This window comes from Bemisia tabaci, chromosome 9 (genome assembly GCF_918797505.1).
Source record: "Bemisia tabaci chromosome 9, PGI_BMITA_v3".
NCBI classification, from domain to species: Eukaryota; Metazoa; Arthropoda; class Insecta; order Hemiptera; family Aleyrodidae; genus Bemisia; species Bemisia tabaci.
The window spans coordinates 19198464-19211352 of NC_092801.1; the positions used below are offsets into that span (position 1 = coordinate 19198464).

Below are 12889 nucleotides of genomic sequence, written 5' to 3' on the forward strand. Positions count from 1 at the left end.
CGATGGATCGGCCATTTAAACCTATGGAAAAGAATCGATAAACAGTGTTCGTAACGAACACCTTAATAATCGATTCTTTACTATGGCTTCAAATGGGGAAATATCGATAATCGATTGCTCACGCCACGCCACTGATGAGAGCACACATACGTTGTTGACTAGAGATTAAATAATATTATTCAGTGGCGAGGCGTCGAGGTGTAAATGATCGATCATCGATTTTCCCCCATTTGAATCTACGGTAAAGAATCAAATATTAAGGTGTTCGTTACGAGCACCCTCTTTATCGATCCTTTTCCATAGGTTTAAATGGCAGATTAATAGACGTGTCCAAAGCACGCTGCCACTGGTATTATCTTTTTTTGCTTCTTCTGATCAAGCCTCTTCATCGGAGAAATTCTGGAATTTATTTTATCAGGCAAAATGTATGTTAAATGCCTCTTATTTCTGACTGTGCCGCATTTTTCCTTAAAGTGTAGCACTCCTTTTCATGACCAATGAAAATGAAAATTTTTCAGTCGAACGAAGAAGACAAGAAATTTACGTCATCGTTGGGTGGTCAACTTGATTCGATACAGAAATGCGCTCGTTCTGCTCCTGAAAAAAGTCGAAAATTTTTTTTACCTTTTTGAAATATAGTCGAGGGGCTTGGAGGACAAGGCGCAATAGTGCAGTTCTTGAAAAAACTGAGATATTAATGATTTCAAGTAAAACTAGTCTTGATACATTTTCTGTGAAAAATTCGCTCCCAAATTTCAATTTTTAAGCATCAAGAAGTCAGTTTGAACTTTCTTTCCGCCGTAAGCATCCATGTAATTTCGAAACTTGAAAAGTGTATTTCTCGAAAAAGCAAAAACTTATTTTATGAGCCTTGTCCTCCAATCCCCTCAGTTGGACTACATTTTGAAATTTGGAACTACAATTTCTGGCTCAGTTTAGAAACAACGTGTGTACCATTGGTTTCTCTATGCATATATACGTGCTTTCATGGATGAGCCAAAAATTTTTGTTCTTAACTGTAAAATGACGTCTAATGGATACAAAGAGCTTCATGTCAGCGGCAGGATTGAGAATCGGAACCAAAGAACCAATTACCTTGCAGAAAAAAAAAAAACACATTGGATCTAGAGTTCAGACTCTTAAAAACATCGACAAGAAATAGTACTCTTGATCCAATCAGAATCTAGCTTAAATCAATAATCAATAGGCAAACCTCTTAATTTAAGCGGATTTCGTTTTGATTCAAGCAAAAATCCGATTGAATCAAGAGTAATTTTTCTTGTCAATTTTTTCAAGAGTCTGGACTCTAGATCCGATGTGTTTTTTTTCCAGTGTGTGTTTGATGGGTGGAAAAGGAACCGGTACCGAATTCTACAAAATGGAGTCAATTCCATCTTGCTTTCCAGACATTCTCCCAAATTTCAATTTTTAAGCATCAAAAAATCAGATTGAACTCTCTTTCCACCATGAGGATCCATGTAATTTCGAAACTTGAAACACGTATCTCTCGGAATAGCAAAAACTGCACTTATGCGCCTTGTCCTCCAATCCTCTTAGTTATTAATTGATGAGGTATTTTTAATACCGCTCGTAAACGTAGCCACGATTCAAAGCAGTGGCGTGGCGTGCTTTACCGGCGATATATCGATTGATTTGCCATTTAAACCTATGGAAAAGGATCGATAAACAGGGTGTCCGCAACGAATGCCTTAATAATCGATTCTTTACCATACCTTCAAATGGGGAATTATCGATAGTCGATCATTCACGCCTCGCTGATCCCTCGTAGGTGTGGAAAAAGGTTCACCAAGGCCTCGGATAAGCTTACAGGGTACAGTGAGTTTAATACAAGTGATAAATATCACTTGCCGAAGGCCTATGTCAATAAAAATGGAAATAGCAAGGAAGCGATAAAAATTTTCTAATATCCGCACTGCTGCTTGTTATAATTCGGAAGAAATATGAATATGTGGCAGGTCTTTCATTTATTACCCTCGTTTAATTTGACATTCTTTTAAGTCTCTGTTTAATCATTGATTTTTCCAGGTAGCTGCCGTGCTAAGGAAGAACGCCGTATGAACCTCTGAGAGTTGCCAAATTTCCCTTGATAAAATATATATTTTTGAGAACATTCATGCTTACTTTTCCTTGAAATTTTCAGATATTTTAGATTAACTTGCGCACAAAATAGTCTGCAAATTTTGGAACATAATATCCGCAATTTTCCCAGCAACTTTTTCGAAGGAAACTTGGCAACGTCTGAAAGCTCATACGGCGTTCTTCCTCAGCACGGCAGTATTACACTTACCAAACTGACTTCGTATCGTAAGACTTGATCCAGCATTTTAATATAGTAGATGGCCATTTTTAAGGTTTTCACCTTGCTTATCCTCTTGCCCCTGTAAAAGTAAAGAAAGAAAAATCTTAAATTCTGATGTTAAAATGTCTGCAATATATGTTTTACATTCAGTGTACAGTATGCGAAGAGGCTGATTACTCCTAGCTCGGCTTTCATATTTATACGATGACAAAGATTTGATCAAAAATAGGGAGTAAAATTGGCACGGAGGGATCCCGGATCCCTAAGGTCCTCCTCAGGGCCGGATTTACCCAATAGATCGTATTCGACAGTGGTTCGATGTATCGTTTGGTTCAAAACAATAGAACATAACCTCAAACAAATATTTCAGGATTTAATTTAGAAAAGCTGAGAATGAGAAAATTCCTGACAATTTCACTTTTCATTGCCATTTAATTGGTACTCGAGAGAATAAAAATTCGATCACGTAAGACCCGTTTACCTCAGATTTCTAAATTGACTTTTGAGGCTGTGGTTACATATTGAACCAATATATTCTCAATCAATATATTCTCACCTGAGTGATCTGTCGCATACGATCTATAAAAACCATCAAGTGAACGTGCCGGTGGAGGAAGGGTGTATGAGATGCGTTTACTCGTGTTGGGTACATTTTTTGTGAAAGCCCTGTCAACACTAACAGGAGTTCAGCTCCGTAAACCCATCCCTGTTTGGCCTGAAGGCCTTGGCCTTCCACTTATGAAAAACGAACGAAAAATTTATGAAAGAACAAGTATAAATGTGGTTAAAAATTTTAACTTCCACCGCCGCGCCGACCGCACTGTATTGGCGCATTGCGTGAAGTATTCATGCAGTCTTGTGGGCGCTATGCTTGCTATGCATTTCAAGCCGACTACTGCTGACCGCAGTGTGTTTGACGCAATGCGTGAAGTATTCATGCAGTATTGTAGGCGCTATGCGTTTTATGCCGACCGCCGTGCCGCTCCGTTCAAAGGTCAAATCGCGCGTTTGGTTTCTCTCTTAACTCGGCTAATTGAAGGTGTTGTCTCTTGTATCACCGAAAGACGACAAAATTAGAAATTATTGTACTTTTACTCTCAGGAAATGAGAGATTTTGTCGCCTTTTCTCGTTTGTAATTTATTTTCTGAATCAGATTTTTTCTCTCTCTTTTTGATACCTACATTCAAAACAATTACAAAATTTGCCGCCCCCTACATTTTGCCGCCATGCGCCGCGGCCCATGTGGCCATCCCCTTAGTCCGGCCCTGGTCTCCCTAGGGAGCCCTAAGGATCTATTTATCGATCGATTCACGTTTGTCGATTGAACCGCGTCGTTTGGTTCACGTTCATTTGCTAAAATTCCACAATTCTACGGTGAGTCTGAACGATCAGGCCCAATGGCCCAATGGAGAATTTGCATGCAAATTTTTTATTGCTTCATCGGAAAGTGCTTAAAAAGCTGGTTTCACAGTATTTTTTATAATTTTTTTCTGAGATGGGAAATAGTTTAAAAATCGATCTAAAAGTGAGAAAATGCACCGCCTAGTGACGTCATCTGGCGGCATTTCCCATTTAAACACATGTATTTCAGCAGGTTAGATCATTCTGTCATATCTTCTCCAATAATTGTTCGATTATTCATGAATCAAGGGTATCCTCCATCGTGTTCAGTCCACTCAGTAGTTTCCACTTTTAAACACGAAATTCATCAAATTTCAGACACCTGCAAGTTCTCTATTATAAATTTTTGTGGGAAGCAGAGCTTCTGTGGCGTACATGCAGATAATCTTCATCTTTTTCCTCTTGTGGAACAGGTGAATTGATCGACAAACCCATACATCGATGGATAAGCCTAAAAATCGAGTAAATCGAACGTGCTTGCACCTAAAATCGATATTTTCAATGGATTTAAGTGGAGGAAAAACAGTGTTGCCAGCTTGTAGGACCACCGTTGCAGGGAACGAAACAACAACGCGACGTTGGAGTTGGAGCAGAGCGCAGCTCGGCCGACTCGGCGATTGATTTAGGAGACAATGGAACCTGTCGGCGTGTCTGGTCCGGTCGGCGCGTGTTGTTTCCGACTTGGGCTCCCTGCGCCCGCGCCTTCCGCCATCGCGCCGACGCACAGTGGATCGAGCCATAGACGAGTTTTGACATGTCTTTTCGGACTAAAATTGCAAACTTCGATATTTACCTCGTTAAATTTAAAGGCTTTTTATTCAGAGATGGGCACAGAGCTGCCTTTCATCCCCGGAGTATTAAGTGATCTCTCTCATCGCCATCATATTTTATTTATCATATTTATATACTAATTTAGAGGCTAGACAAACAGGGTCACGGCCCTAGTCAGAAGTTAGGAGAAGAAGGAGAAGAAGAGGAAATTTAAAGGGAGTTTCCAGTTGAATTTTGACGAGAAACCCCACGGAATCACTCTTTAAACATAAAAATTTCATAATGATGAAGGTAACAGGGCTCCCATTCCAAGTCCGTTTCTTTCAATTTCTACCACCTCATAACTAATAAATTAATTATATTAATGATGCTCTTTTTAGATTTTGTCACGTGTTCCGAAGATGTTCCGGAAAATTCAAAAGATCCGGAACATTTTGGAGATTTTAAAAGATCCGGAACATTTTGGAGATTTTAAAAGATCCGGAAAATTTTGAGATTTTCAAATTGCAATGACTAATATTGCAAACTTTGTTATTTATCCTGTTATATTTTAAAAATTAAAGTTTTAAATTTAAATTTTCAAAATCATCAATTTTTAAATTTTTTATTTTTTTTAAATTTTTTAAATTTTTTTCCGCTTCTTCGTCTTCCTAGCAGAAATTTTGATGAGAGAACCAATAAATCCCCGCCAAAAAACATCAAAATTTCATATTGATGAAGATATACCAGATATTCCATGTCCGTCAAAACTTCCGGGAATTGGCGGAACTTTTCTGTTCCAATTTCTCCCACTCCATAACTGTCAAAAGTTCCGGGACACTTTTTGGATTTTGTCAAAAGTTCCGAAAAATTCAACAGATCCGGAACATTTAGGGTATTTTTAAAATTTCCGGAACATTTCGGATCTTTCAATAGATCCGGGAAAAATTTATGAAAATCTCAAAAGTTCCGGGAAAAATTCGAAAAATTTCATAAGTTCCGGAATTCGGCACCGGTCGCGGTCCCGGGCAATGGGAGCACTGAGATGTGTACGCTTTTAAACACTGGAAAAAAAGCACATTGGATCTAGAGTCCAGACTCTTGAAAACATTGATAAGAAAAAGGACTCTTGATTCAATCAGATTTAAGCTTAAATCAAAAGGAAATCCGCTCAAATTAAGAGGCTTGGTTCTCGATTTAAGCTTAAATCTGATTGAATCAAGAGTATTTTTTCTTGTCGATGTTTTTAAGAGTCTGGACTCTAGATCCAATGTGTTTTTTTCCAGTGAGCACTGAGATGTGTACGCTTTTAAAGTTTTTAAATCATCTCCGAGCTCTCGCTCGGACTCGATCCACTGTGCGGCGCGACCCAACGTGGAAGTCCGCACTCCTCGCGGGAGTCGCGGGCCTCGTTTCCTGATTTTGCGCTGCGAGTCCGGACGTCGGACGTCGCGCGACGGCCGCGCCGTTGCCAAGTCTCCGCCGCCACCGCCGCCGCGATCACTGGGTCAGTGTGAGCTAGGTCAGTGAGAGGAAAAAAAAGACGCTCAACGCTTAAGTCTTTGGTCGCAGTCCGTGGCGTTCTCCGCGTGTGCGGAAAGGCACAAGCGGATCCAGCGGACTAATTATTGAAATTGATAGAAAAACCTATAGACAAAGAAAAAATAGGGAGTATGGAGCTATCCCGTCGGTTGAAATGGGTGGTTCCTATAGACTTTTTTTTTTTTTGTTTTAATTCATCAAATTATGTTACAACCACCTGTTTACAAGTGTAAATTAACTTTGTTTTACAAATATAATAACAACCAAATTAACTTTTTTTAATTTTCATTTTTAACTTTTGCAGGTATAACCTATTCTCGCACAGCACCCAGACTACATTCATACATCTTAAAACTAGAGTAGTGGATTAGAAAAAAGAATTACAATAAATAATGAAAAATAAATGAGAGAGATAAAAAAAAAAATTAAAAAAAAATCTCTTAGACTAAGGGAGAAAATGATGAAACAACTATCGGGTCCCTCGTGAGTTGCCGTTAGTTAGTCTATTACCTACCTCCTTTACCAATTTTAACCACCCGCTTCTACCAATAGGGCCCTCCATACCTCTTTTGTCTTCTTTGTCTATAGCTTTGTCTATCAATTTCAATAATCGGGACGCTGGTACCAAGTTTCGCAAATATCGATCGAATAGGAGCCCCATACCGTGGGTGGGATCAGTGGGACCGTTCACGGTTGTAAACCATACCAGCCAATTTAAATACTTTAGTGCGCCTTCATTTTCGTCTGATACTGTGCAATACTTCTGAGGCGGAATAGTTGCTTTGAGCGCCTTCAACAGTTTCGCTTCGACTTGTTGAAGTATTGAGCGATCTTTTTAGTTTAAATGGGTTGTTCCTGTAGACTAAGGGAGAAAATGATAGACTAACTATAGGGCCCTCGTAGGTTGCCGTTGGTTAGTCTATTACTTCCCTCCTTTGTCTATTGCAACCACCCACTTCCACCAATAGGATCCCACCGTATCCCTTTTGCATTCTTTGTCTAGAGCTTTGACTACCAATTTCGCGAGTTTTTGCGATGTATTGATTGATCTGCCATTTGTACCTATGGAAAAGGACCGATTAACAGGACGTTCGCAACGAACGCTTTAATAATCAATTCTTTACCATAGCTTCAAACGGGGAGATATCGTTAATCGATCATTTACGCTTCGCCATTGATCGAGATACTTCAAACGGGTGGGGGCGGATGGAAGGTCCGGAGGGCTTCACTCAGGAGATTATCGAAATTTTAAAGCACCTAACATGCGGTTCGGGTCAATTTTTTCATGAATAATTACAAAATATAAGCGTCCTTTCTTCTTCTTTCACGGAGAAAAAAAACTCGTGCGTGGGACCCGAAGTTTAGGTCATATGGATCTCTGAAGTTTTCAGATTGAGCATCCGAACACTTTAGGTCTAGCTGCCGAGGTACGGTTCACACATCTGAAACTTCAGTTCTTACATCTGAAGTACTTCAGGTGTGAGAACCGAAGTACTTCGGATGTGAGAACCGAAGTACTTCGGATGTGAGAACCGAAGTACTTCAGATGTAAGAACTGAAGTTTCAGGTGTGTGATCCGAACCTCGGCAGCTGGACCTAAAGTGTTCAGATGCTCAATCTGAAAACTTCAGAGATCCATATGACCTAAACTTCGGGTCCCACGCACGAGCTTTTTTTCTCCGAGTTCCTCCGTTTTTACCTTCTTACTTTCTTCTTTTTTCTTCCTCCTTTTTTACGGGAGGCGTGCGCCACATAACCCCACCCCCCCCCCCCCTCTAGATTCGCTTATGCGACTGCTTCCTATAACAGAAATTTGGGATTGGCCTTGATCTGATAGACTCAGATCGTGGGACTTTTAACATGTGTCAAGTGAGGATGCAGTATCGGAGGAAGAAGAAGACGAAGACGAAAAAGAGGACGGAGGATAAGAAGAAGAGGAAGGAGAAGACGAAAAAGAATAAAAAATGAAGAGGAATTGAGAGAGAAAGTAAAGAAGCAGAAGAAGAATAAGTTGATTGAAAGAGGAAGAAGAAGAGGGAAAAGAGGAGACTTTTTGAAGAAGGCATTTTTTTTTTTGTTTTAGGGGGATACTTGTAGAGCTCCCCAAGCCCTCGCGGTCTACCTGCCTACACTAGAAAAAAAAATACATTGGATCTAGAGTCCAGACTCTTGAAAAAATTGACAAAAAAAAGGACTCTTGATTCAATCAGATTTAAGCTTAAATAAAAAGGAAATCCGCTCAAATTAAGAGGCTTGGTTCTTGATTTAAGCTTAAATCTGATTGAATCAAGAGTACTTTTTCTTTTCGATGTTTTTAAGAGTCTGGACTCTAAATCTAATTTTTTTTCCAGTGTATTCACCGGTGCGTTTTTCCGCTGAAAGTTTCTAAATAGTCGATTTATGAGGTCTTCCATCGTGTTTTTTTCAAAGGCGGCAGCCAATGTTGAACGTAGAAATTGGACTTTCGACAATTTTTTTCATTTTTTGTTCGTCCATAGTATTCAACCATTTTCTAGTCGGAGTCCTGTATCGTTAGCTGTTACGGTACTAGCAGTGGCGTGGCGTGAATGATCGATTATCGATATTTCCCCATTTGAAGCTCTGGTAAAGAATCGATTATTAAGGTGCTCGTTGCGAACACCAGTGTATCGATCTTTTTCCATAGATTTAAATGGCAGATCAATCGATATATCGCAAAGCACGCCACGCCACTGGATACTAGTATCCACCTCCCGACCGATATACTTTGGCAGTTACGTGACAACAATTCAATACAATTCTAATATTTATGATTACAATTTTATGCTGAAATTGGCAACAGGGCCCGGCAATGGGGTGTTCGCATAAATCCATGTGTCGACAAGCCGCGCTGCACTATCCGATCAGCGAGGAATCGACCTAGCCCCCCTCCCCAATCCCCCGATGTACTTTAATTGCACTGTTGCAAGTTCGGATTCGTGGATTATATAATTGTATGTAAAGGCTAAATGCATGCTTGCATGATTTCATGCTCATTTACATGCAGAGCCGTATAAAAGTCTTATGTACGGTTCTTCAGGAAACAATCTTCTTATTGTTTGAAATAATGAAAGAAAAGAAGAAGAAAAAAGTATGAAAAGAGAAAAAAAGAAGAAAAAATAAAATAATAGGAAAAAAGTGAAGAAAAAAGAAGAAAAGAGAAGAAAAGAAAAGAAAAGAGAAGAAAAGAGAAGAAAAGAGAAGAAAAGAGAAGAAAACAGAATAATTCCATAAACGGGCCGAGTTTATCAGAAAGGAACCAACCCACATTTTCGGAACAATTGAGTTGATAATGTTTTTGAGCTCCACTAGCCATGTGTCATCTTCTGCCAAAGACTGAAAGTTTAAAAAAACATATTTGTTTGAGAAAATAGAGGTTAAAGTTTATTTTTTACATTGAGTTTTATGCAGGAAGAAAACCTTGAAAACGTTGACAGGAAAAAATACTCTTGATTCAATCAGATTTTTGCTTAAATCAAAACGAAATCCGCTCAAATTAAGAGGCTTGGTTCTTGATTTAGGCAAAAATCCGATTGAATCAAGAGTATTTTTTCTTGTCGATGTTTCCAAGAGTCTGGACTCTAGATCCAATGTGTTTTTCTCCGGTGAAGGAACCTCTTTTTCTCAGTTTCACCTTAATGTGGGTTGATTCCTTTCTGATGAACTCATTCCAAATGTGACAGATTTATCCGGAATTTTTACTTGGATCTTGCTCTTTTTCTCTCATGTTTAATTTTTTTTAGCAGAAAACTAACCTGTTTAACGCATTTTAACTTTCTGTGAATTAACATGAATTATGTAGAATAATGAACTTACAAAATTTCAATTTTCAAAGTTGCTTGGTTTTCTGATTAAAAATAAAACATCGTATAACATAGGCAACGTCTGATTAACTTGGGTTGATTCGGCAATATTGGCTGAGTATGACCAATTATTAACCGCGAAATACATCCCGAATGGAGCAAAAAGGGACTAAGGATAGATCAAGCCTCATTCCGGAGAAACTGCGCTGGATGTAGTTTTGAGCTTAAGTTGCGTATTTTTCTCGTCAAAAATTCTTAGTTTAATACACACTAATGTAAAGTACAAGCTTCAAGTAGCTCTTAATCAGATCTTCCGTTCGCTAAAGAAAGCCAATTTTGAATCTATGAGGAAAAATGCTCTTCATCACACAATAATAAAATTAGCATCTTTGAAAATGTTGAAAATTTTGCTTAAAGAGAGGTTTAAAAGCACGAATGACAAAAAAGCAAATAAAAAGTAGCTATTTCTTCGAATTCATCTTGCAGCAAATCATAGAGGAGAATACTATGTATACATGTGTTTTATTTTTCTTTTTGTCTTTTATTTTTTATTTGTCATTTTTGTTCTCTATGAAGGAAAAGTGAGCAGTAGCTCATTCGAACCGTGAAAAACTGCGAACGGCTCACTGCTCTCTGCGGGCTGATTATTGACATTTATAGACAAACATATATAGACAAAGAAGACATAAGGGGTTTATAGCGATCCTATTGGTTGAAATGAGAAGGTTCTTATAGTCTAAGGAGGTAATGGACTAACTATTGGGTCTCTCGTGGATTACCGTTAGTTAGTCTATTACCTACGCTCTTTATCCATTGCAACCACCCGCTTCCACCAATAGGATCCCTCCATATATTTTTTGTCCTCTTTGTCTATTGCTTTGTCTATCAATTTCAATAATCAGCCCGCTGATGATTTTGCCTGCCGAATGGATATCGAGTCACAAAGCCGAGCCGAAGCGACCAGCACTCAACGCACATCCCGATGAGTAAGCGTCAGAGCAGTCAACGCGCCTGCAATTTTTGGGTATGCAACACAGCTATCCGTTAAGTTAGAATAGTTGTATTTACGCCTTGCTACGCAACTGACAATGAGCGTTGTCGTCGCGTCCAGATCTCCTATGGTAATGGTGCGTCTGCGTCCTAGACTGCAGTTAGCTGCCCTTTGGGCCCTGAGAGCTTCATATTTCGACCTGTCCGTTAATTTCACCTTTTATAAAAAAAATGCGATTTCAAGCGAGTTTGAGGTGCCCAGTTGCGCGAAATTTGACGCCAGAAAAAATCTGGTTTTCATCAGAATACCGCAACCCGGTCTAGGGGTATTCCGATGAAAACCAGCTTTTTCCCGGCGTCAAACTTCACGCAACTGGGCACCTCAAACTCGCTTAAAATCGCATTTTCTTATAAAAGGTGAAATTAACGGACAGATCGAAATATGAAGCTCTCGGGGCCCAAAAGGGCAGCCAACTGCAGTCAACCTTTTAACGCAAAAAATGTCACCGCCAGTCTTCAGATTCCAATAGCAAACCAAGATGGCTAAAAATATTCACAAACGAGCGTTCTTCCGCAAAGATGAATAGGTTTACGCAAAGCTAAGTCAAATACGTGCTTTACTAACTACGGATCGTAACAATAGAGCATTTGGAGGTGTCTGAAATTTGATGAAGTTCGTGCTTAGGTGGAAACTACTGAGTTGACTGAACACGAGGACACCCTTGGTTTATGAATTGAACAATTACTGGGAAAGATATGAAAAAATGATCAAATCTGCTAAAATACATGTGTTTAAATGGGAAATGCAGCCAGATGAGCACTAGGCGGTGCATTTTCTCACTTTTAAATCTATGTTTATACTATTTTCCATATCAAATCGTATCAATCAAATCGTATCAATCAAATCCCATGTACAATCTATATAAAAAAATTATAAAAAATACTGTGAAATCAGCTCTTTAAGCACTTTCAGGTGAAGCAAAAAAACATTTGCACGCAAATTAGCCACTGTAGTACAATAAAGCACTCTGGGTAATTTGAATTCATAACCCTTTTTGGCCCTAAAAGCTCCATAGCCCAATTTCAAAATTACCGACATATCCGTAATCGCCCTATAAAGGCACCTACTCTGGGAGGCAGAGTAGACGTTTTTTTAGGGAGTTATTTAGGCTATTACCTGTGACTGTCAGCCGGAATGGTTTTCCTCAACTTTGCGAAGGCTCCGTTTACAGCTTGGACTCTGCGTCTTTCTCTTGCGTTTCTTTTTGCAATGATTTGCAGAGCAGGTTTTTTCTCCATTTCCTCGCCGATCTTTTTCAATTTCAACTTTCTCCTAGCTTCAGGACCTTCGCGATTCGGCCGCTGCTGGCTCCAATAATTGTGAATTTTGTTCATCTGAAAACTAAAAACGATTATTTACAAGTAAGAAACCTACTACGAGGCAAACAGAAGAAATTTTCTGTGTTTTCAGAGAAAAAATAAAAATCCTGTTCCTTCTCTCATTCCTTCTAGTCTCATTCATTCATTCATTCATTCATTCATTCATTCATTCATTCATTCATTCATTCATTCATTCATTCACTCACTCACTCACTCACTCACTCACTCACTCACTCACTCACTCACTCACTCACTCACTCACTCACTCACCCACTCACTCACTCACCCACCCACCCACCCGCCCACCCACCCACCCATTTTCAAGAAATGACGTCGAGTAATTTTCCACTTCAGAACCCAAGTAGCAGTGATCACTGATCACGCGTAAGTTGCGATTTGATCGGAAAAAGTATGGCGATTGTATCAACATCGATTTATTGCAATATTATCGGATGGAAAACTGCGATAAAATGTTATTTCATCGCATAAATTTGTAATAAAATCGGCGGCAATTTATCGCAAAATATTGAACGAAAAATTGTAATAAATTGAGATAAAATTTCAATTTTACCGAACTCGATTTTATGGAGATAAAACTGCGACAAGATCGAGGACAATCCCTCAGATGTTCAGGGTCCTGGCGATTTTATTGCCAAAAAATCGTAATAAAATTGCAATTTAATT

The 12889-nt window shown here is 39.1% G+C and overlaps 1 protein-coding gene across 1 annotated transcript; it reads right to left on the minus strand.

The window, feature by feature from the left end:
* Positions 1-291: 291 nt before the first annotated feature.
* LOC109034800 (achaete-scute homolog 3) lies at positions 292-12191 on the minus strand. The gene is made up of 3 exons (XM_019048150.2): positions 12003-12191; positions 2309-2399; positions 292-597 (listed from the first exon to the last, which is right to left on the minus strand). The coding sequence occupies exons 1-3, from the start codon at positions 12122-12124 to the stop codon at positions 541-543; spliced, it is 270 nt and encodes an 89-aa protein (XP_018903695.2). The 5' UTR covers positions 12125-12191; the 3' UTR covers positions 292-540.
* Positions 12192-12889: the final 698 nt, after the last annotated feature.

Excerpts from the sequence above, each read along its gene's own strand:
- LOC109034800 (XM_019048150.2), bottom strand. The coding sequence starts at position 12,124 with ATGGAGAAAAAACCTGCTCTGCAAATCATTGCAAAAAGAAACGCAAGA. Across the intron at positions 2,400-12,002 it reads ATTCCGGCTGACAGTCACAG|GGGCAAGAGGATAAGCAAGG; the intron begins GTAATAGCCTAA and ends TTACTTTTACAG. Across the intron at positions 598-2,308 it reads TACGATACGAAGTCAGTTTG|GAGCAGAACGAGCGCATTTC; the intron begins GTAAGTGTAATA and ends GACTTTTTTCAG.